Source organism: Aquila chrysaetos, chromosome 9, assembly GCF_900496995.4.
Source record: "Aquila chrysaetos chrysaetos chromosome 9, bAquChr1.4, whole genome shotgun sequence".
Classification (NCBI taxonomy): domain Eukaryota; kingdom Metazoa; phylum Chordata; class Aves; order Accipitriformes; family Accipitridae; genus Aquila; species Aquila chrysaetos.
Genome location: NC_044012.1, coordinates 25629385 through 25652838, shown reverse-complemented (window position 1 = coordinate 25652838; position 23454 = coordinate 25629385). Strand labels below are relative to the sequence as shown.

The following is a 23454-nucleotide window of genomic DNA, read 5'->3' as shown; positions in this document are numbered from 1 at the left end:
AGTGTGGCGGAGCACTCGGCAAAAGAGACCTTGAGAAAGCCACTGCTGAGGAAGGAAAGGTGGAGGTGAGACTTGGACTTACCACAATGGTCAGGAGAGTCAAGCGGAGGAAACTGGATAGAGGGCTGCAAAGCCCTCAGCTCTTTTATACATGCCCCAGACTGCCCGGGCCATCGGCCAAGGGGGCGGTTGCAAAAACCCCAGGTAATTATGAATTCAAGCGGACAAGCTTCCTGGCACAGCTAGTGATGCGAGACAACTATGTGCCTCCTCACTGGGGACATTGGCGTGCAAATGTGCCCCGGAGAAGAAAGAGGTGATGGGAGGGACAGGCTGTGACACATCATTACATGAAAGACAAGGCGCTGCTGTAGCTGAACTCGCGGCACCAATAAACCCTGACCTGTCCCTAATCCCTCACTTTGCTTACGTAGAAGAATCCTGGGCATCTTGCAGAAGATTGCTGTCCCCAGCCACGCCACACTCAGCACTCAGCAGCAGTCCAGCCACGCACCCAGAGCCATCGGTGCCCAGCATGCCTGTGCCCGTAGGGAGCGTGGCCACATGCAGCCTGGCTCTCTGTGGGTGCTCGGCCAGCATCTCCGGGCACGGTCCTCAGTGCCCAGCTGAGTAATCAAGTCCCTCCAGAGGGGGCTCGGGGAGGACCACGCTCACAGACATGAGGCTGAAGGAGCTGACAGTGACCTGGTCCCGTTGCTGCCCTTCTGCTCCGCCATATACGTCCCCCGCCTCAGAGGTCTCCTGTGCTCTACCCCACTGCCGTGCCCATCGCGTCTCTACCAGCCTCCTGTGCGTTTGCGGTTTTGCCGCACATGGCACCCGTCTCCTCTACTCTTTGCGTGGCCGTCAAGTGAAACCGGGACCTAAAAACCCCAATGCCCGCCAGAGCCCTCAGGGTGGGCAATTAGCAGAGATGCCTGTGGACCCCAAGACCGTGAGACGCGCAGCTGTTGCTGGGCATTCAGAGATGGTGGGCATTTGGAAGTCACCCCGAGCGTGTGGAATGGCTTCTGCCTTTGCCCAACCTCCCGCTGCCTCTGTTTACCAGCCTGTAAAAGAGAGCTAATGACAGGCGTGATGGCTGTGCCCAGGATTGCAAAGCACTTCTGCAAGATGCCCAGGACTCTTCTACACAGGCAAAGTGGGGGATCAGGGACAGATCGGGGTTTACTGGTGGCACGAGGTCAACTACAGCACCGCCTTGTCTTTCATGTAATGACGTGCCACGGTCTGTCCCTCCCATCGCCCCTATCCTCTTCAGGGCACGTTTGCACACCAAAGTCCCCAGTGAAGAGGGATATAATTGTCTCGCTTCATTATCTGTGTCATGAAGCTTTTTCACTTGATTTCATGATTACGTGGGGTTTCCACCACCACCCCCTTGGCCGATGCCCCAGGCAGTGTGGGACATGTATAAAAGAGCTGAGGCCTTTGCAGCCCTCTATCCATCTTCCTCCACTTGACTCTCCTAATCAACTGGGTAAGTCCAGCTCTTGGAAGCCTCTTGGGGATCTCTGCCTGCCTCCCTCCATACAGCCCCTTCCCCACACCCTGGCCTAATCCCCGGTGCCTTTTCCAGCACTCCTTGCCTGCCTGGAAGATGTCCTGCTCCAGCCTGTGCGCCCCTTCCTGCGGGGTGGCCGCCCCGGCCCCGCTGGCTGACACCTGCAACGAGCCCTGCGTGCGGCAGTGCCCCGACTCCACGGTGGTGATCCAGCCCCCGCCCTCGGTGATCACCTTCCCCGGGCCCATCCTCAGCTCCTTCCCGCAGTACAGCGTTGTTGGCTCGGCGGGAGCCCCCGGAGTTGGAGGGGGCTTTGGTGGCACTTTTGGAGGCCGCGGCGGTTTTGGAGGCCGCGGCGGTTTTGGAGGCCTTGGGGGCTATGGAGGCTCTTGGGGCTACGGAGGCTATGGAGGCCTTGGGGGCTACGGAGGCTACGGGGGTTGCGGATATGGCGGCTGGGGCCGCGGCCACAGGTACCTCAACGGCAACTGTGGGCCCTGCTAAGCCCCACACCGGGTCCGGCCACAGATGAAGGAGAGCTCCAGAAAAGCCCCTGGCACGTGCCGACATGACGCTCTGTGGAAGGACATGCCTTCGGCATTGCTGCTCTCCGGAGCTTGGGTGCCTCGTGCCTGCTTGGGGCCCAACTCTGCCTTCTCCTGCCCTACTTGAGCATCCCTTCAAGACTTGTTGCCCCCTGATGACAGAGACCCGCACTAAGCGCCTGCTCCTGCGGCACGGCTGATGCTCACTCTCGCTCTGCCGGCTGCCAGGAGATGTGGGGCTGCCCTTGGCCGGGGCCCTGCTCTTCTCCCAACTGCCTCCTCCCCTCAGAGTGCAATAAAAGCTGTGTCGCATCGCAAGGTCGACCCATGGTTTTTCTTCATCCTTCCTCCATACCCAGTACCCCGAGTGGCAGCCTTGGCTCCCTGGGCCGCCCCAGCCAGCTCCCACCCGGGGCCTCGTCAGGGGCACCTGCAGGAGCTGCTGTGCTTCCTCCTGCCTGCCCTTGGCAGCACGTCCCTCCACCAGCCAGTCTTATGCAGCAGGGATCACGCTCGTCTCCTTCACCAACAGCTTCTCCCTCTTTCCCTTCCCTGTCTTCCCCCCACTTTGGGCTCCTGCACTCTACAGCCCCAGAAGAGCTGTTGGGCCCCACAGTGAGCTTGCCGCCCACTCTGGCCATTCCCCACGGGCTGCCTGCAGCCTCAGGGCTGCGGGGACTGGGATGCCAACGGAGCCGCTCCAACGGCAAAGGCCCAGGTCAGAGCCACTCGGGAGGCCACGGGTCGATAGGGGAGACGGTGAGCAACCCCCGGCACCTCCCCAACTGCCATGCCTCCATCCCCTCCACATCCCTGCACCCCTGCACCACCTCCTCACCCTGTTTTTCCTCCGTCTTCCACTGCTGCTTGCAGCACTTTTGGCCCCGTCTTGCCCCCACTGCTGGAGCAGAAGCTCTTCCTGGGATTCCCTGTGTCACCCACCTGCCACCTGGGGATACGGCTCTGCCCAGGAAAAGAATGACAGGAGAGCTTCCCACAGCCCGGTGCTCTGGACCAGATTTGCTGGCCCTTGTTTGCACACCAGCCCACAAAGTAGCCCACACTGCCACACCCCCCGCAAAGCACCCAGCCACAGCAGCCATGACGGGGTCACCAGAACCCCCTTCCACCACTGTGCCCTCAGCAGACACACAGGGGACACCACGTGAGCCAGGACCTGGGGGATGGCCGAGAGTCAGTGCAGGGGGACCTGGCCAGCTGTGAGGACGGGCAGAGATTGAAACACCCTCAAGGGAAAGAGAAGACGTGCAAACTTCAGTTCAGGCAGTGGAAGGAAGGAACGCCTGCTCTTGCCATCTTGCTGCCTTCTACCCCATCCTCTGTGTTCACACCTGCGGATGAGACATCTTTTCTTGAGCTCCCCAGCAGTGACCAACGTGCTGCCACACTGCCCTTCCTGGTGGCTCTGGCCGGAAGTGTCTCTGTCCAAGACCACTTTGCCGTCCTGGGATCACAAGATCAGAAGATACTTGGAGAAGGGAGGCACCTCAGGAGGGTAGACGACCCAACCTCCTGCTCGGAGAGCTTTGTGCTTCACCTGACTGGATACCCGTGGCCACTTCAGGCCTCTGAGGGGAAATTTGGGAAGACGTGGCTGTGTCTATCTCACTCCTTCCCGGTGGCCCCCACCTCTAGCTGGGCACAGGGGCACGGCCAGCAGCGCTGTACATGCAGCGGTCGTCTCTCCATTTCCCTGGACCTCCAAACGTGACCGTTAACAAGGCAGTAAAAGGAGGTAATGCCTGGCATGCTGGTTTTGCAGGGGATTTGGAAGAGCTTCTGCAAGACCCCTATGGCGCTTTCACGTATTCAAAGTGGGCTTTGGGAATGTATTGTGTTTGTTGCTGGTGGGAGACCAGAGGAAGCTCAGTGGGATGTGCTCTACAAGGCTCAGCTGGGACTGTCATCATCAGCTGTAAGACACCGAGCAAACTGCCCAAATGCTCCAAGGGCACTACCGTGGCAGACTCAAGCAGCCCGGACCAACACGCCCCGAGGTTTGGGGGAAAGAAGAAGGAGGGATGAAGAAAAACCATGGGTCGACCTTGCGATGCGACACAGCTTTTATTGCACTCTGAGGGGAGGAGGCAGTTGGGAGAAGAGCAGCGCCCCGGCCAAGGGCAGCCCCACATCTCCTGGCAGCCGGCAGAGCGAGAGTGAGCATCAGCCGTGCCGCAGGAGCAGGCGCTTAGTGCGGGTCTCTGTCATCAGGGGGCAACAAGTCTTGAAGGGATGCTCAAGTAGGGCAGGAGAAGGCAGAGTTGGGCCCCAAGCAGGCACGAGGCACCCAAGCTCCGGAGAGCAGCAATGCCGAAGGCATGTCCTTCCACAGAGCGTCGTGTCGGCACGTGCCGGGGGCTTTTCTGGAGCTCTCCTTCATCTGTGGCCGGACCCGGTGTGGGGCTTAGCAGGGCCCACAGTTGCCGTTGAGGTACCTGTGGCCTCGGCCCCAGCCGCCATATCCGCAACCCCCGTAGCCCCCATAGCCTCCGTAGCCCCCGTAGCCTCCATAGCCCCCGTAGCCTCCGTAGCCCCAAGAGCCTCCATAGCCCCCAAGGCCTCCAAAACCGCCGCGGCCTCCAAAAGTGCCACCAAAGCCCCCTCCAACTCCGGGGGCTCCCGCCGAGCCAACAACGCTGTACTGCGGGAAGGAGCTGAGGATGGGCCCGGGGAAGGTGACCACCGAGGGCGGGGGCTGGATCACCACCGTGGAGTCGGGGCACTGCCGCACGCAGGGCTCGTTGCAGGTGTCAGCCAGCGGGGCCGGGGCGGCCACCCCGCAGGAAGGGGCGCACAGGCTGGAGCAGGACATCCTTGGGTTCGGGAGGTAAAGCTGCAAGACAAGGCAGAGCTCTGGCTCAGTGCAAGGCCTGATGCTAAGTCCCTCCGGCCTCTCTCACACTTGGAACCTGTGTCCCAGGGCGTGCTCGGGATTATCTCGGCAGTCACAGCAAAAACACGTTCCAGAGTTGACATGCTGCTTTAGAGCCCTTGCTGCCCTCATGCTCCCTGGTTCTTACTCGGCCACGGGAGGGAGGCAAAACTCCCTCATCCAAAGCAGATGGAAAATCACCAAGCTCCCAAAGGACTTGAGGGCACTGGTATACTCGGGGCGTCGTACCTGTGAGTTTAAATTTCCATCCTTTCCGTAGTTCTGAAACAGCACCATCACATCCTAACCATGTGCTATGAAAGTGTGGCGGAGCACTCGGCAAAAGAGACCTTGAGAAAGCCACTGCTGAGGAAGGAAAGGTGGAGGTGAGACTTGGACTTACCACAATGGTCAGGAGAGTCAAGCGGAGGAAACTGGATAGAGGGCTGCAAAGCCCTCAGCTCTTTTATACATGCCCCAGACTGCCCGGGCCATCGGCCAAGGGGGCGGTTGCAAAAACCCCAGGTAATTATGAATTCAAGCGGACAAGCTTCCTGGCACAGCTAGTGATGCGAGACAACTATGTGCCTCCTCACTGGGGACATTGGCGTGCAAATGTGCCCCGGAGAAGAAAGAGGTGATGGGAGGGACAGGCTGTGACACATCATTACATGAAAGACAAGGCGCTGCTGTAGCTGAACTCGCGGCACCAATAAACCCTGACCTGTCCCTAATCCCTCACTTTGCTTACGTAGAAGAATCCTGGGCATCTTGCAGAAGATTGCTGTCCCCAGCCACGCCACACTCAGCACTCAGCAGCAGTCCAGCCACGCACCCAGAGCCATCGGTGCCCAGCATGCCTGTGCCCGTAGGGAGCGTGGCCACATGCAGCCTGGCTCTCTGTGGGTGCTCGGCCAGCATCTCCGGGCACGGTCCTCAGTGCCCAGCTGAGTAATCAAGTCCCTCCAGAGGGGGCTCGGGGAGGACCACGCTCACAGACATGAGGCTGAAGGAGCTGACAGTGACCTGGTCCCGTTGCTGCCCTTCTGCTCCGCCATATACGTCCCCCGCCTCAGAGGTCTCCTGTGCTCTACCCCACTGCCGTGCCCATCGCGTCTCTACCAGCCTCCTGTGCGTTTGCGGTTTTGCCGCACATGGCACCCGTCTCCTCTACTCTTTGCGTGGCCGTCAAGTGAAACCGGGACCTAAAAACCCCAATGCCCGCCAGAGCCCTCAGGGTGGGCAATTAGCAGAGATGCCTGTGGACCCCAAGACCGTGAGACGCGCAGCTGTTGCTGGGCATTCAGAGATGGTGGGCATTTGGAAGTCACCCCGAGCGTGTGGAATGGCTTCTGCCTTTGCCCAACCTCCCGCTGCCTCTGTTTACCAGCCTGTAAAAGAGAGCTAATGACAGGCGTGATGGCTGTGCCCAGGATTGCAAAGCACTTCTGCAAGATGCCCAGGACTCTTCTACACAGGCAAAGTGGGGGATCAGGGACAGATCGGGGTTTACTGGTGGCACGAGGTCAACTACAGCACCGCCTTGTCTTTCATGTAATGACGTGCCACGGTCTGTCCCTCCCATCGCCCCTATCCTCTTCAGGGCACGTTTGCACACCAAAGTCCCCAGTGAAGAGGGATATAATTGTCTCGCTTCATTATCTGTGTCATGAAGCTTTTTCACTTGATTTCATGATTACGTGGGGTTTCCACCACCACCCCCTTGGCCGATGCCCCAGGCAGTGTGGGACATGTATAAAAGAGCTGAGGCCTTTGCAGCCCTCTATCCATCTTCCTCCACTTGACTCTCCTAATCAACTGGGTAAGTCCAGCTCTTGGAAGCCTCTTGGGGATCTCTGCCTGCCTCCCTCCATACAGCCCCTTCCCCACACCCTGGCCTAATCCCCGGTGCCTTTTCCAGCACTCCTTGCCTGCCTGGAAGATGTCCTGCTCCAGCCTGTGCGCCCCTTCCTGCGGGGTGGCCGCCCCGGCCCCGCTGGCTGACACCTGCAACGAGCCCTGCGTGCGGCAGTGCCCCGACTCCACGGTGGTGATCCAGCCCCCGCCCTCGGTGATCACCTTCCCCGGGCCCATCCTCAGCTCCTTCCCGCAGTACAGCGTTGTTGGCTCGGCGGGAGCCCCCGGAGTTGGAGGGGGCTTTGGTGGCACTTTTGGAGGCCGCGGCGGTTTTGGAGGCCGCGGCGGTTTTGGAGGCCTTGGGGGCTATGGAGGCTCTTGGGGCTACGGAGGCTATGGAGGCCTTGGGGGCTACGGAGGCTACGGGGGTTGCGGATATGGCGGCTGGGGCCGCGGCCACAGGTACCTCAACGGCAACTGTGGGCCCTGCTAAGCCCCACACCGGGTCCGGCCACAGATGAAGGAGAGCTCCAGAAAAGCCCCTGGCACGTGCCGACATGACGCTCTGTGGAAGGACATGCCTTCGGCATTGCTGCTCTCCGGAGCTTGGGTGCCTCGTGCCTGCTTGGGGCCCAACTCTGCCTTCTCCTGCCCTACTTGAGCATCCCTTCAAGACTTGTTGCCCCCTGATGACAGAGACCCGCACTAAGCGCCTGCTCCTGCGGCACGGCTGATGCTCACTCTCGCTCTGCCGGCTGCCAGGAGATGTGGGGCTGCCCTTGGCCGGGGCCCTGCTCTTCTCCCAACTGCCTCCTCCCCTCAGAGTGCAATAAAAGCTGTGTCGCATCGCAAGGTCGACCCATGGTTTTTCTTCATCCTTCCTCCATACCCAGTACCCCGAGTGGCAGCCTTGGCTCCCTGGGCCGCCCCAGCCAGCTCCCACCCGGGGCCTCGTCAGGGGCACCTGCAGGAGCTGCTGTGCTTCCTCCTGCCTGCCCTTGGCAGCACGTCCCTCCACCAGCCAGTCTTATGCAGCAGGGATCACGCTCGTCTCCTTCACCAACAGCTTCTCCCTCTTTCCCTTCCCTGTCTTCCCCCCACTTTGGGCTCCTGCACTCTACAGCCCCAGAAGAGCTGTTGGGCCCCACAGTGAGCTTGCCGCCCACTCTGGCCATTCCCCACGGGCTGCCTGCAGCCTCAGGGCTGCGGGGACTGGGATGCCAACGGAGCCGCTCCAACGGCAAAGGCCCAGGTCAGAGCCACTCGGGAGGCCACGGGTCGATAGGGGAGACGGTGAGCAACCCCCGGCACCTCCCCAACTGCCATGCCTCCATCCCCTCCACATCCCTGCACCCCTGCACCACCTCCTCACCCTGTTTTTCCTCCGTCTTCCACTGCTGCTTGCAGCACTTTTGGCCCCGTCTTGCCCCCACTGCTGGAGCAGAAGCTCTTCCTGGGATTCCCTGTGTCACCCACCTGCCACCTGGGGATACGGCTCTGCCCAGGAAAAGAATGACAGGAGAGCTTCCCACAGCCCGGTGCTCTGGACCAGATTTGCTGGCCCTTGTTTGCACACCAGCCCACAAAGTAGCCCACACTGCCACACCCCCCGCAAAGCACCCAGCCACAGCAGCCATGACGGGGTCACCAGAACCCCCTTCCACCACTGTGCCCTCAGCAGACACACAGGGGACACCACGTGAGCCAGGACCTGGGGGATGGCCGAGAGTCAGTGCAGGGGGACCTGGCCAGCTGTGAGGACGGGCAGAGATTGAAACACCCTCAAGGGAAAGAGAAGACGTGCAAACTTCAGTTCAGGCAGTGGAAGGAAGGAACGCCTGCTCTTGCCATCTTGCTGCCTTCTACCCCATCCTCTGTGTTCACACCTGCGGATGAGACATCTTTTCTTGAGCTCCCCAGCAGTGACCAACGTGCTGCCACACTGCCCTTCCTGGTGGCTCTGGCCGGAAGTGTCTCTGTCCAAGACCACTTTGCCGTCCTGGGATCACAAGATCAGAAGATACTTGGAGAAGGGAGGCACCTCAGGAGGGTAGACGACCCAACCTCCTGCTCGGAGAGCTTTGTGCTTCACCTGACTGGATACCCGTGGCCACTTCAGGCCTCTGAGGGGAAATTTGGGAAGACGTGGCTGTGTCTATCTCACTCCTTCCCGGTGGCCCCCACCTCTAGCTGGGCACAGGGGCACGGCCAGCAGCGCTGTACATGCAGCGGTCGTCTCTCCATTTCCCTGGACCTCCAAACGTGACCGTTAACAAGGCAGTAAAAGGAGGGTAATGCCTGGCATGCTGGTTTTGCAGGGGATTTGGAAGAGCTTCTGCAAGACCCCTATGGCGCTTTCACGTATTCAAAGTGGGCTTTGGGAATGTATTGTGTTTGTTGCTGGTGGGAGACCAGAGGAAGCTCAGTGGGATGTGCTCTACAAGGCTCAGCTGGGACTGTCATCATCAGCTGTAAGACACCGAGCAAACTGCCCAAATGCTCCAAGGGCACTACCGTGGCAGACTCAAGCAGCCCGGACCAACACGCCCCGAGGTTTGGGGGAAAGAAGAAGGAAGGATGAAGAAAAACCATGGGTCGACCTTGCGATGCGACACAGCTTTTATTGCACTCTGAGGGGAGGAGGCAGTTGGGAGAAGAGCAGGGCCCCGGCCAAGGGCAGCCCCACATCTCCTGGCAGCCGGCAGAGCGAGAGTGAGCATCAGCCGTGCCGCAGGAGCAGGCGCTTAGTGCGGGTCTCTGTCATCAGGGGGCAACAAGTCTTGAAGGGATGCTCAAGTAGGGCAGGAGAAGGCAGAGTTGGGCCCCAAGCAGGCACGAGGCACCCAAGCTCCGGAGAGCAGCAATGCCGAAGGCATGTCCTTCCACAGAGCGTCGTGTCGGCACGTGCCGGGGGCTTTTCTGGAGCTCTCCTTCATCTGTGGCCGGACCCGGTGTGGGGCTTAGCAGGGCCCACAGTTGCCGTTGAGGTACCTGTGGCCGCGGCCCCAGCCGCCATATCCGCAACCCCCGTAGCCCCCATAGCCTCCGTAGCCCCCGTAGCCTCCATAGCCCCCGTAGCCTCCGTAGCCCCAAGAGCCTCCATAGCCCCCAAGGCCTCCAAAACCGCCGCGGCCTCCAAAAGTGCCACCAAAGCCCCCTCCAACTCCGGGGGCTCCCGCCGAGCCAACAACGCTGTACTGCGGGAAGGAGCTGAGGATGGGCCCGGGGAAGGTGACCACCGAGGGCGGGGGCTGGATCACCACCGTGGAGTCGGGGCACTGCCGCACGCAGGGCTCGTTGCAGGTGTCAGCCAGCGGGGCCGGGGCAGCCACCCCGCAGGAAGGGGCGCACAGGCTGGAGCAGGACATCCTTGGGTTCGGGAGGTAAAGCTGCAAGACAAGGCAGAGCTCTGGCTCAGTGCAAGGCCTGATGCTAAGTCCCTCCGGCCTCTCTCACACTTGGAACCTGTGTCCCAGGGCGTGCTCGGGATTATCTCGGCAGTCACAGCAAAAACACGTTCCAGAGTTGACATGCTGCTTTAGAGCCCTTGCTGCCCTCATGCTCCCTGGTTCTTACTCGGCCACGGGAGGGAGGCAAAACTCCCTCATCCAAAGCAGATGGAAAATCACCAAGCTCCCAAAGGACTTGAGGGCACTGGTATACTCGGGGCGTCGTACCTGTGAGTTTAAATTTCCATCCTTTCCGTAGTTCTGAAACAGCACCATCACATCCTAACCATGTGCTATGAAAGTGTGGCGGAGCACTCGGCAAAAGAGACCTTGAGAAAGCCACTGCTGAGGAAGGAAAGGTGGAGGTGAGACTTGGACTTACCACAATGGTCAGGAGAGTCAAGCGGAGGAAACTGGATAGAGGGCTGCAAAGCCCTCAGCTCTTTTATACATGCCCCAGACTGCCCGGGCCATCGGCCAAGGGGGCGGTTGCAAAAACCCCAGGTAATTATGAATTCAAGCGGACAAGCTTCCTGGCACAGCTAGTGATGCGAGACAACTATGTGCCTCCTCACTGGGGACATTGGCGTGCAAATGTGCCCCGGAGAAGAAAGAGGTGATGGGAGGGACAGGCTGTGACACATCATTACATGAAAGACAAGGCGCTGCTGTAGCTGAACTCGCGGCACCAATAAACCCTGACCTGTCCCTAATCCCTCACTTTGCTTACGTAGAAGAATCCTGGGCATCTTGCAGAAGATTGCTGTCCCCAGCCACGCCACACTCAGCACTCAGCAGCAGTCCAGCCACGCACCCAGAGCCATCGGTGCCCAGCATGCCTGTGCCCGTAGGGAGCGTGGCCACATGCAGCCTGGCTCTCTGTGGGTGCTCGGCCAGCATCTCCGGGCACGGTCCTCAGTGCCCAGCTGAGTAATCAAGTCCCTCCAGAGGGGGCTCGGGGAGGACCACGCTCACAGACATGAGGCTGAAGGAGCTGACAGTGACCTGGTCCCGTTGCTGCCCTTCTGCTCCGCTATATACGTCCCCCGCCTCAGAGGTCTCCTGTGCTCTACCCCACTGCCGTGCCCATCGCGTCTCTACCAGCCTCCTGTGCGTTTGCGGTTTTGCCGCACATGGCACCCGTCTCCTCTACTCTTTGCGTGGCCGTCAAGTGAAACCGGGACCTAAAAACCCCAATGCCCGCCAGAGCCCTCAGGGTGGGCAATTAGCAGAGATGCCTGTGGACCCCAAGACCGTGAGACGCGCAGCTGTTGCTGGGCATTCAGAGATGGTGGGCATTTGGAAGTCACCCCGAGCGTGTGGAATGGCTTCTGCCTTTGCCCAACCTCCCGCTGCCTCTGTTTACCAGCCTGTAAAAGAGAGCTAATGACAGGCGTGATGGCTGTGCCCAGGATTGCAAAGCACTTCTGCAAGATGCCCAGGACTCTTCTACACAGGCAAAGTGGGGGATCAGGGACAGATCGGGGTTTACTGGTGGCACGAGGTCAACTACAGCACCGCCTTGTCTTTCATGTAATGACGTGCCACGGTCTGTCCCTCCCATCGCCCCTATCCTCTTCAGGGCACGTTTGCACACCAAAGTCCCCAGTGAAGAGGGATATAATTGTCTCGCTTCATTATCTGTGTCATGAAGCTTTTTCACTTGATTTCATGATTACGTGGGGTTTCCACCACCACCCCCTTGGCCGATGCCCCAGGCAGTGTGGGACATGTATAAAAGAGCTGAGGCCTTTGCAGCCCTCTATCCATCTTCCTCCACTTGACTCTCCTAATCAACTGGGTAAGTCCAGCTCTTGGAAGCCTCTTGGGGATCTCTGCCTGCCTCCCTCCATACAGCCCCTTCCCCACACCCTGGCCTAATCCCCGGTGCCTTTTCCAGCACTCCTTGCCTGCCTGGAAGATGTCCTGCTCCAGCCTGTGCGCCCCTTCCTGCGGGGTGGCCGCCCCGGCCCCGCTGGCTGACACCTGCAACGAGCCCTGCGTGCGGCAGTGCCCCGACTCCACGGTGGTGATCCAGCCCCCGCCCTCGGTGATCACCTTCCCCGGGCCCATCCTCAGCTCCTTCCCGCAGTACAGCGTTGTTGGCTCGGCGGGAGCCCCCGGAGTTGGAGGGGGCTTTGGTGGCACTTTTGGAGGCCGCGGCGGTTTTGGAGGCCTTGGGGGCTATGGAGGCTCTTGGGGCTACGGAGGCTATGGAGGCCTTGGGGGCTACGGAGGCTACGGGGGTTGCGGATATGGCGGCTGGGGCCGCGGCCACAGGTACCTCAACGGCAACTGTGGGCCCTGCTAAGCCCCACACCGGGTCCGGCCACAGATGAAGGAGAGCTCCAGAAAAGCCCCCGGCACGTGCCGACACGACGCTCTGTGGAAGGACATGCCTTCGGCATTGCTGCTCTCCGGAGCTTGGGTGCCTCGTGCCTGCTTGGGGCCCAACTCTGCCTTCTCCTGCCCTACTTGAGCATCCCTTCAAGACTTGTTGCCCCCTGATGACAGAGACCCGCACTAAGCGCCTGCTCCTGCGGCACGGCTGATGCTCACTCTCGCTCTGCCGGCTGCCAGGAGATGTGGGGCTGCCCTTGGCCAGGGCCCTGCTCTTCTCCCAACTGCCTCCTCCCCTCAGAGTGCAATAAAAGCTGTGTTGCATCGCAAGGTCGACCCATGGTTTTTCTTCATCCTTCCTTCTTCTTTCCCCCAAACCTCGGGGCGTGTTGGTCCGGGCTGCTTGAGTCTGCCACGGTAGTGCCCTTGGAGCATTTGGGCAGTTTGCTCGGTGTCTTACAGCTGATGATGACAGTCCCAGCTGAGCCTTGTAGAGCACATCCCACTGAGCTTCCTCTGGTCTCCCACCAGCAACAAACACAATACATTCCCAAAGCCCACTTTGAATACGTGAAAGCGCCATAGGGGTCTTGCAGAAGCTCTTCCAAATCCCCTGCAAAACCAGCATGCCAGGCATTACCTCCTTTTACTGCCTTGTTAACGGTCACGTTTGGAGGTCCAGGGAAATGGAGAGACGACCGCTGCATGTACAGCACTGCTGGCCGTGCCCCTGTGCCCAGCTAGAGGTGGGGGCCACCGGGAAGGAGTGAGATAGACACAGCCACGTCTTCCCAAATTTCCCCTCAGAGGCCTGAAGTGGCCACGGGTATCCAGTCAGGTGAAGCACAAAGCTCTCCGAGCAGGAGGTTGGGTCGTCTACCCTCCTGAGGTGCCTCCCTTCTCCAAGTATCTTCTGATCTTGTGATCCCAGGACGGCAAAGTGGTCTTGGACAGAGACACTTCCGGCCAGAGCCACCAGGAAGGGCAGTGTGGCAGCACGTTGGTCACTGCTGGGGAGCTCAAGAAAAGATGTCTCATCCGCAGGTGTGAACACAGAGGATGGGGTAGAAGGCAGCAAGATGGCAAGAGCAGGCGTTCCTTCCTTCCACTGCCTGAACTGAAGTTTGCACGTCTTCTCTTTCCCTTGAGGGTGTTTCAATCTCTGCCCGTCCTCACAGCTGGCCAGGTCCCCCTGCACTGACTCTCGGCCATCCCCCAGGTCCTGGCTCACGTGGTGTCCCCTGTGTGTCTGCTGAGGGCACAGTGGTGGAAGGGGGTTCTGGTGACCCCGTCATGGCTGCTGTGGCTGGGTGCTTTGCGGGGGGTGTGGCAGTGTGGGCTACTTTGTGGGCTGGTGTGCAAACAAGGGCCAGCAAATCTGGTCCAGAGCACCGGGCTGTGGGAAGCTCTCCTGTCATTCTTTTCCTGGGCAGAGCCGTATCCCCAGGTGGCAGGTGGGTGACACAGGGAATCCCAGGAAGAGCTTCTGCTCCAGCAGTGGGGGCAAGACGGGGCCAAAAGTGCTGCAAGCAGCAGTGGAAGACGGAGGAAAAACAGGGTGAGGAGGTGGTGCAGGGGTGCAGGGATGTGGAGGGGATGGAGGCATGGCAATTGGGGAGGTGCCGGGGGTTGCTCACCGTCTCCCCTATCGACCCGTGGCCTCCCGAGTGGCTCTGACCTGGGCCTTTGCCGTTGGAGCGGCTCCGTTGGCATCCCAGTCCCCGCAGCCCTGAGGCTGCAGGCAGCCCGTGGGGAATGGCCAGAGTGGGCGGCAAGCTCACTGTGGGGCCCAACAGCTCTTCTGGGGCTGTAGAGTGCAGGAGCCCAAAGTGGGGGGAAGACAGGGAAGGGAAAGAGGGAGAAGCTGTTGGTGAAGGAGACGAGCGTGATCCCTGCTGCATAAGACTGGCTGGTGGAGGGACGTGCTGCCAAGGGCAGGCAGGAGGAAGCACAGCAGCTCCTGCAGGTGCCCCTGACGAGGCCCCGGGTGGGAGCTGGCTGGGGCGGCCCAGGGAGCCAAGGCTGCCACTCGGGGTACTGGGTATGGAGGAAGGATGAAGAAAAACCATGGGTCGACCTTGCGATGCGACACAGCTTTTATTGCACTCTGAGGGGAGGAGGCAGTTGGGAGAAGAGCAGGGCCCCGGCCAAGGGCAGCCCACGTCTCCTGGTAGCCGGCAGAGCGACAGCGAGCATCAGCCGTGCCACAGGAGCAGGCACCTAGTGCAGGTCTCTGTCATCAGGGGGCAACAAGTCTTGAAGGGATGCTCAAGTAGGGCAGGAGAAGGCAGAGTTGGGCCCCAAGCAGGCACGAGGCACCCAAGCTCCGGAGAGCAGCAATGCCGAAGGCATGTCCTTCCACAGAGCGTCGTGTCGGCACGTGCCGGGGGCTTTTCTGGAGCTCTCCTTCATCTGTGGCCGGACCCGGTGTGGGGCTTAGCAGGGTCCACATTTGCCGTTGAGGTACCTGTGGCCTCGGCCCCAGCTGCCATATCCGCAACCCCCATAGCCTCCGTAGCCCCCATAGCCTCCGTAGCCCCCAAGGCCTCCAAAACCGCCGCGGCCTCCAAAAGTGCCACCAAAGCCCCCTCCAACTCCGGGGGCTCCCGCCGAGCCAACAACGCTGTACTGCGGGAAGGAGCTGAGGATGGGCCCGGGGAAGGTGATCACCGAGGGCGGGGGCTGGATCACCACCGTGGAGTCGGGGCACTGCCGCACGCAGGGCTCGTTGCAGGTGTCAGCCATAGGTATGATGCCCCGAGTATACCAGTGCCCTCAAGTCCTTTGGGAGCTTGGTGATTTTCCATCTGCTTTGGATGAGGGAGTTTTGCCTCCCTCCCGTGGCCGAGTAAGAACCAGGGAGCGTGAGGGCAGCAAGGGCTCTAAAGCAGCATGTCAACTCTGGAACGTGTTTTTGCTGTGACTGCCGAGATAATCCCGAGCACGCCCTGGGACACAGGTTCCAAGTGTGAGAGAGGCCGGAGGGACTTAGCATCAGGCCTTGCACTGAGCCAGAGCTCTGCCTTGTCTTGCAGCTTTACCTCCCGAACCCAAGGATGTCCTGCTCCAGCCTGTGCGCCCCTTCCTGCGGGGTGGCCGCCCCGGCCCCGCTGGCTGACACCTGCAACGAGCCCTGCGTGCGGCAGTGCCCCGACTCCACGGTGGTGATCCAGCCCCCGCCCTCGGTGGTCACCTTCCCCGGGCCCATCCTCAGCTCCTTCCCGCAGTACAGCGTTGTTGGCTCGGCGGGAGCCCCCGGAGTTGGAGGGGGCTTTGGTGGCACTTTTGGAGGCCGCGGCGGTTTTGGAGGCCTTGGGGGCTATGGAGGCTCTTGGGGCTATGGAGGCTACGGGGGCTACGGGGGCTACGGAGGCTATGGGGGTTGCGGATATGGTGGCTGGGGCCGAGGCCACAGGTACCTCAATGGCAATGTGAGCCCTACTAAACCCCAAGTATCCATGGAGTTCAGTGCTGCATCTGCCCTCCTTCTCCACAAGCAGCCCGTCTTGTCTTCTACCACCACATGCAGAGCAAACCATTCAGCTCCTATTTAGGCTGTGGCAAAGCAGCTACTTGAACTTTATAGTCCTTGCTTATTTGCACAGAGTAACCTTGCAGATCTTCAGCTGGCAGCTTTAGGGTTTCCAGCACTGCCTCCTAAAGCTCTCCTCTATCTGCGATACAAAGATTTTGTACTCATCCTTGGATGAGAGCCTCTCCTGCTCTGCCTGGCTCTGAGATTCCCATCCCGCAATAGGAAGGGAGGGTGTTTTTGGACTGGAGCCCTGGGTTGTGCCTTGCTGCAGCCTTATGATTTTCCTATTTCCAATTCATTGGTTTTGTGTTGTTTTGTTTCCTGCTGTCACTGCCTATTGCATTTTCCATCCCAATTAAAGAAACCACATTGCATCAGTAACTTGGCTTTTGGTTGGTTTGTGTGAGTTTGCTTTTCTGATTTTCCGCATTGGCCAGGGATATGTTGATAATGAAGCTCAAGCTACAGGGTTATATATCAGATAGCATATGGATTAGCAAACAGGGTTTGCGGGAGGTTCAACAGCTTGTGATGGAAACCTTTGTGTTGTAGTACACAAGATACAAACAAGCTGTTAGTCCCATAGTAAGGGACAGCTTTTGAAGGAAAAAATATCAGTGAATTTATTCATTACTTTGTGGTCCTTTTCCCAATCAGAAATATAGAATGTCTTCACTTTTTTCCATGCTAGATAGTCTGAGAAGTTCAAAGCACTTCTCAGCCGCTCATAACTATTTTATGTATTTATAGTGTGTTATTACTCTATTAAAAGCTTACTGCTCTTGTCAGGTGCTTCATTATTGAATAATAGTTACTTCAAAAGTATATGTTGAGACATTTCAACATATGCTTTAGTCAGAATGTGATTTTATTACCTTCAAATTTTTCATTCAAATGTGGCTCTGTACAAACAACTATGATAGGCCCTACAATTAGTTACTTTGCCTTCTCATCCCAGAAATTTGCCTTCTCATCCCAGAAATTTGGACTTCTTCCTAGTCTTAACTTAGATTTCCTGGAGTGGAAGAAACATATATGTGTATGGCATTCCATTAATTTCTTTGTTTTGACTATGTCCCTTGTTGAAGCAGTCAAGTCCATAAACAGTCTGTAGAACTACTGAGATATTAACAATTATTTTAAGCTAACATTGTCTCTTGTGCACTGAGACACTTAATACTTTTCAGTTTTTACTTAGTAACTTATTCATAACTTTCCAGATTTTAATAGATTTAGCTAATGAAAAATTGAAATTATGACTAGTTCCAGCCAAATTTATAGACCTTCATCTCAAGATACATATTGAACAGAAACTTGCACTGTGCTTCTGCAGGGAACACATCAGGCACCAAAGTCGGTGAGTGCTTTCCTAGGAACAAAGCTCCTCAGGAGCCATGAGAAAGCTCCATCCCAAAAGTAGCTGGAAGTACAACCCACAGTTTTACTTGCAAAGGTTTTCAATGGATTTTCTACTCATATTTTGTATTGTAGCACAAGTGAGCTCTGATCCTCTTGTGAGACTGCCCTCAAAGTGCCTCTGTGTGTGTTCAAAGGACAGCAATTACATTCACAGTAAGGACTCTAGGGTTTAATAGGGCTTTTAAAGCACTTCACTGTTTTATGCTTAGACTGTGTTACAGCACCATAGTATTAAGAGGTTACTACCGCTGCCAGTTAGGTACTTCAGTCATGAATAATAGAGTCACTTCAGACTTGCATCAAGGGATCTCTACCTTAATAACAACTGTGTGATTGTGCAGCCTAGGAAATTCATGCCATTTCATTGTCATTCAAATGGAGCCGTACAGTAACACTTGCAAGCACTTGTCCTTACCAGCACTTAATAAGATGAACAGAAAGCGTGCAATTTTCTGCTCTGTAACAGATCAAGTCTCTAAATCCAGAAAGCGTCCCAGACACTGCCAGCACAAAAGCACTTGAGAAAGAGGGATTTTCTCCCAACTTCTTGGCTTATTCTCCAGTTAAATTGGGTTTTCCTGCAGGCAGTCTGTGCTTTTACAAATCACTAAGATGTGGTGCTGTTATGTCCAATGTCTGCACATGCACTGTGATGCTAAGGCAAATTTAAAAGAATGTTTCCAAATCCTTCCTAGGAAATTCTGGAATGGGTGACTTCATTTTCTGAGGTACTACTGGGTTATTAGTTTGCAAAATGTGTGCTCAGGTTCAGCTGACATTCATAAAAGCTACAGGGTGCAGTATGTCTCTGTAAAACATATCAAGCAGGGGGGCAAAAATCTGTGTACATCCAAGTCAGAAAAAGAACAATAGGGACATGTAATGATGCTATAACATTTTTAATAAAAGTAAAGCTCACAATCATAATCTAAAATATTACAGAAAGGAGAAGCAGAAAGAATGTGTACAGAGATTAATTTATATCTGCAGAAGATCTCCCAGTTCCATTGGTACCATTTTTGCTGCTACAGCTGTAGCATTTGACTATCAATTTCCATTTTCAAACTTTTCCACTTGCTTTAAGTCCAGTGAAACAAACTGATTGGATGACTTACTGTTTCTTTGGTATAGCTTCAAAAGCAGCTAAGTCAGAAACATGTCCATAGGAAGGCTAGTACAGGTACACTCTAGATTTCATTAATATTAGCTGGGAAAGAGCTATAAATGAGTTAAGTTGTTTTCCCATGTTAACCCATGTAAAGCCCAGCTTCCTTTACACCACCACACCCATGTAGGGGTAAGAAGTCAGTAGGGAAAAAGGAAAACAAAACATTTTGGAAGAACATTGAAGAAGTTTTACAGAAACACTGAGGTCTCCAAAATACTACGGCTTTCAGTCACAGTCCTGGACTCAGAGCTTCTGCAAATCCTCCCCCTAACAGCAGCCATGAATTTGGTAATTAATTCTCAGTCCTCATTTCCCATTAAATCTTTCTGAATTTAGCAGGGGTAGCAGGGGTAGCAGCTCCCATAGCTGTATCTACGGGTGTAGCAAGAAGAGTAGGGGTAGCTGTAACGGGAGCTGTAGGAAGGGTAGCAGTCTCGATAACTGCCCAGACTCCCATAGCCCCGGTAGCCACAAGGGCGTCCGCAGTCGTAGGTCTGGTAGCTGTACACGGTCCTATAGTTGCAGGGAGAGTAGCAGGCATCCTCACACTGGTTCTGGTAGTAGTAAGTCATCTTGGTGCGATGGAGGGAGGCAAGCCTGCAACACAGCAGGGAAGAAAAAGCTTATAAGGCAATGCTCCCAACAGCAAGTAAATCTCAAATAAATGTTGCAAGCAAGCAGGGAGGGAAGAGAGAGCCAGCAAACCCAGGCACATTGCCTGACACCCTCTGTGCTCATCTATTGTTCTATCCTGATTTTTAGTGCTGGGTCTTCCCCCTAATACTCCATCCTGACCAGCCTTTCTGAGCTTTCCTGCACAGCCGCACTGGCTGCACCCATGGATCATGATGGGAGATGGGATTGTGAACCATGATGCCTGTGTCAAAACGGAGCCATCAGGAAATAAAATGGAAAATCCTTCATAGCCATACTGAGATAAAGACTTTAAAGGAGAAGAGGGATATGTGCAGGACTAACCCAGTTTCGAACACTCAAATATTAATGAAAATCCAGGGAGGAAAGTATACCTTACATATAAATAATTCTCATGAAATCACAACCTTGATTCCCAATACGTTAATCTACAGTACTTGTAGATTAGTAACCAGGAGCGGGGGGGAAGATGGGAGAAATAGTACCAAATACATGTCTTCATTATTCACTAGGTTTTCTAAATCTATTCCAACTTACCCACTTCTGCAAGGAGGATAAGGCAGGAGAAGCGAATGCATTATTCTCAGCAGCACGGGTTTTTATAGAGCACCCAGTCCCACCCAGCGCATGAAAGGCATGTCTGCAACCCAGGTCAGCTCCAATTACCAGACACATTTTGCCTCCCTCATGACTCCTTCTCATTGATATACCGGTTCTCCCCAGGGTTTCTGATTATTGGTCCAGCATTGTGACATGCAGGCTACACCCTCCAGGTTTCTTTCATCTCAAAACTGTATAGGACAATTAAGCCATGGTATCACCATGCTGAATTCACTTCTTCAGTACAGCAACAAGTTGACAGAATATGCAAAGATGTACAAATTACCAGACATGTCATTTTTGGAAGACCAGCCTTACCATGCGTGTTGGCCCATGTACTTTGTTGTACATTTTTTTTCCAAAATACTTGTGGAAGGGGTAGCGTCTCCTTTTCATGTATTTCATAACTTTAATGACACATGAAACAGCACATTCTTATGAAACCTTTTGAACATTTCCTGTGACTAGCAAAGGGGGAAAGACCATTTCTTTGATTTGGTGCTGTCATGCAATAGGATATTGCTGTGCTGATTGATTCAGATCAAAAATTGGCCTATAAGCATTAAAATGGTATGTATATGATGTATTTTTAGAGAAAATACATTCAGAGACCCAATACTGAAGCTATAAATTACAACCTTAAAAAAAGAATAGAAACAGGATAACCTGACATATGTTTTTAGAAACTGTGTTACATAACACTGGGGTGTTTTCCACTAACATAGTATTAATATTTAAATAATAAATCTCTTCGTACATGTAAATCTTTAATAAGTATTAATGAAGGCTTTGATATTCAAAATTTAGAGAAAGGCCCAGAACATGTCATGCCTGTTATTATCCTTCCTTTAGATGCAAGTAAACAGCAGTGTTTTGAGGTGAAGGTCACCAGGGAAAACAGGGATGTTGCTGCTTACCAGGTCACATTCACAGGACTCAGCATTATTCACCGTCATTAACAACATTAAGTTAAACACATCAACTTTTCAACACTTCAATTAAGAAGTTGTCACGTTAAACCATATTTAGCATTTGGGGGACTTCTCAGGAAAACTACAGTTATTACAGAGATATGTTCCTGTTTGTTTTATCTTATTCCTTGTAATGAACCCCTGAGTGAATCATTTTCTGATCTAAGTGTAAACAATCACTAAGCAGATATTTTTGGATCCAATTTGTGTCACTTGGGCTGGCTCTCCAGAAGACTGAGTTTGTAAGTTTATTTCATATATGGTGCAAAGCCTGGAAATTTCAAATATAATTATTTCTGCTTGAAAGCCTTTAGATTTATTATTGATTGCTACCTGCTTTATAGTTCCCATAAAGTCTTGTCACTGACTCCTTGCGTTATTAAAAAATATTTCCACTGTTCTTACACCAAAAAGGACACCAGTTTCCTTTTAGGTAGACTTAGGAGGTGGCTGTTGATGTTTGGTAAAAGTAATTGATAGAGCATAACAAGCAAGTAAATCGAATTTTCTACAAAATTACTTTCCTGTGACAGGTCACAGTATGCAATTAACACGTCCATGCATATTTGATTGCAGCAAGGTACAGACCAGACTTGTCCACTAATCCAAACACCTTTCTTGTACTTCTGCTTTTGAGCTGGAAATAATACAAACAAAATCATAAATACAAATAATGCCAATATTCTGACCTAAAAATGCAATTTTGAAATAAAAACAAACAAACCAAGAAATGCTTTCTACATATTATTATTTCTGCAAAAAATTTGAAATTCTTTCTTCCTCAAACCAATCCAGAGCCATTGCAGGCTTCGTATACTGAAATTTGTCCATTCCTCCAAAACTGGGATTGTGAATGTCAATCCACTCTGCCTTCAATATCCTTCCTTCCCTTTCCTGTTATAACTCAGATTTCACCATACTAATTCTACAAATACAATTGACCCAGGAAGTCTGAACATGAAAGAAAACTGCAATGCAATGTCATGCTTTTGGAAGCCAAGAACTGACTAATAATCACAAACCAAGAAAAACAATTACATCAACTGAAGGAATGACGTGTATAAGTAAATTTGTTTTGTGATGAATACGAGTTTAAAGCACAGTAGGCTTGGTCAGATAAATATATAAAAGGGCGAGAAATTCAAGGCGCTCTACTCGCATCTCCAGACTTACATTCTCACTGAACTTGGTAAGTCAGTCCTACTATAATGTCTTTATTGCAGTGTAGGTGCTGTGGTTTTGCTATATTGCTATACAGATGGCAGTTATACTTTGAAAGCAAAGGCTGTGATTTCACAGTCATGCAAGTACAATTCTTTCTTGTTAAAAATGGCATATTAAGATGCCTGCATAAGCTTAGAAGATTGTCTCATCTAGCCATGCACTATGAGAAATTAACTTATTTTATGATATACCGAAGTATTTCAGGCTTCTTTATTTTGAAGCAGACAATGCATTACATTTTTTCAGTTACTTTGAACAAAAAGCAAGTATATATTGAACTGGCAATTAAGGCACAGACACGGGTTCAAACAAACAAGCTGCCTTTTTCAGCAGAGCACTGCTGACTTGCACAAGGGGAGGATTTCTTTTATGGTGTCTGGTCTTGACAGCAAAAACTGGCGGAATTCATTCCTGAACTAGCATCTGCTCAATTATGGTTTTTAGAGAAGCATCAGACACTGCTACAGACAACCTAATCCTAACAATATTCCCTCTAAAATACTATCTGAATCCGCACTGCCAATTCTAAGCAATGGCAACAAGAAAAGCAACATGAAATATTTTTATGGAGAAAAGAAGGGGGGTAAACAGAAAGGATTGATCTGGGCAAGAAGGAGACAGGGTATAGCCTCAAATTGAGATGTTCAGTTGGTTCCCGTGTTTGCCCTTCTCTCCCCTCCCTCTCTGCCATGCTTACATGGGGTTTGCTAGAAGCAGTAAGCTGCCACTTGGTCTCTGGGGCAGACCTTATCTTCTTCTCTTCTGCTGTGTTTCAGACTTGCCTCCCTCCATCGCACCAAGATGACTTACTACTACCAGAACCAGTGTGAGGATGCCTGCTACACTCCCTGCAACTATAGGACCGTGTACAGCTACCAGACCTATGACTGCGGGAGCCCCTGCAGCTACCGGGGCTACAGGGGTCTGGGCAGTTATCAGGACTGCTACCCTTCCTACAGCTCCCACTATTGCTACCCCTACTCTTCTTGCTACACCCGTAGATACAGCTATGGGAGCTTCTACCCCTGCTAAACCCAGCCATATAACGACCAGATAGGAAATGAAAGGCAAAATAGTGATTTACTACTCCTGTATGAATTTTACCTTTGCTAAGTTCCTGTGACAGCGACTGCAGTCAGGAATGGTCCTGAGTGCTTAATATCTCTCTTCAATGTCTGCAGCTATTTTGAATAACCTGCTTTTAGGGTCAACTTTTCCTTCATAGCCTTTGTTGGTGGATATACTGTGTATTTTGATGTGTAGCTTTGCGACAA

The 23454-nt window shown here is 54.0% G+C and overlaps 7 protein-coding genes across 7 annotated transcripts; 4 read left to right on the top strand and 3 right to left on the bottom strand.

Annotated features, from left to right (window-relative positions):
- Nucleotides 1-1621: 1621 nt before the first annotated feature.
- Nucleotides 1622-2029, top strand: LOC115346111 (claw keratin-like). Its single transcript, XM_030025783.1, has one exon. The coding sequence runs from the start codon at nucleotides 1622-1624 to the stop codon at nucleotides 2027-2029; it is 408 nt and encodes a 135-aa protein (XP_029881643.1).
- Nucleotides 2030-4307: 2278 nt separating this feature from the next.
- LOC115346072 (claw keratin-like) lies at nucleotides 4308-4903 on the bottom strand. Its single transcript, XM_030025728.1, has one exon. The coding sequence runs from the start codon at nucleotides 4901-4903 to the stop codon at nucleotides 4496-4498; it is 408 nt and encodes a 135-aa protein (XP_029881588.1). The 3' UTR covers nucleotides 4308-4495.
- Nucleotides 4904-6905: 2002 nt separating this feature from the next.
- On the top strand, nucleotides 6906-7313 carry LOC115346100 (claw keratin-like). The gene has a single exon (XM_030025772.1). It carries the CDS (start codon nucleotides 6906-6908, stop codon nucleotides 7311-7313), a length of 408 nt encoding a protein of 135 aa, XP_029881632.1.
- A 2467-nt stretch (nucleotides 7314-9780) lies between these two features.
- Nucleotides 9781-10188, bottom strand: LOC115346071 (claw keratin-like). Its single transcript, XM_030025727.1, has one exon. The coding sequence runs from the start codon at nucleotides 10186-10188 to the stop codon at nucleotides 9781-9783; it is 408 nt and encodes a 135-aa protein (XP_029881587.1).
- Nucleotides 10189-12190: 2002 nt separating this feature from the next.
- LOC115346056 (claw keratin-like) lies at nucleotides 12191-12580 on the top strand. The gene has a single exon (XM_030025697.1). The coding sequence runs from the start codon at nucleotides 12191-12193 to the stop codon at nucleotides 12578-12580; it is 390 nt and encodes a 129-aa protein (XP_029881557.1).
- Nucleotides 12581-15045: 2465 nt separating this feature from the next.
- Nucleotides 15046-15354, bottom strand: LOC115346538 (claw keratin-like). The gene has a single exon (XM_030026649.1). It carries the CDS (start codon nucleotides 15352-15354, stop codon nucleotides 15046-15048), a length of 309 nt encoding a protein of 102 aa, XP_029882509.1.
- A 278-nt stretch (nucleotides 15355-15632) lies between these two features.
- Nucleotides 15633-16163, top strand: LOC115345895 (claw keratin-like). The gene has a single exon (XM_030025411.1). The coding sequence runs from the start codon at nucleotides 15666-15668 to the stop codon at nucleotides 16161-16163; it is 498 nt and encodes a 165-aa protein (XP_029881271.1). The 5' UTR covers nucleotides 15633-15665.
- The last annotated feature ends 7291 nt before the right edge of the window (nucleotides 16164-23454 follow it).

Excerpts from the sequence above, each read along its gene's own strand:
- LOC115346071 (XM_030025727.1), bottom strand. The coding sequence starts at position 10,188 with ATGTCCTGCTCCAGCCTGTGCGCCCCTTCCTGCGGGGTGGCTGCCCCG.
- LOC115346056 (XM_030025697.1), top strand. The coding sequence starts at position 12,191 with ATGTCCTGCTCCAGCCTGTGCGCCCCTTCCTGCGGGGTGGCCGCCCCG.
- LOC115346111 (XM_030025783.1), top strand. The coding sequence starts at position 1,622 with ATGTCCTGCTCCAGCCTGTGCGCCCCTTCCTGCGGGGTGGCCGCCCCG.
- LOC115346072 (XM_030025728.1), bottom strand. The coding sequence starts at position 4,903 with ATGTCCTGCTCCAGCCTGTGCGCCCCTTCCTGCGGGGTGGCCGCCCCG.
- LOC115345895 (XM_030025411.1), top strand. The coding sequence starts at position 15,666 with ATGTCCTGCTCCAGCCTGTGCGCCCCTTCCTGCGGGGTGGCCGCCCCG.
- LOC115346538 (XM_030026649.1), bottom strand. The coding sequence starts at position 15,354 with ATGGCTGACACCTGCAACGAGCCCTGCGTGCGGCAGTGCCCCGACTCC.
- LOC115346100 (XM_030025772.1), top strand. The coding sequence starts at position 6,906 with ATGTCCTGCTCCAGCCTGTGCGCCCCTTCCTGCGGGGTGGCCGCCCCG.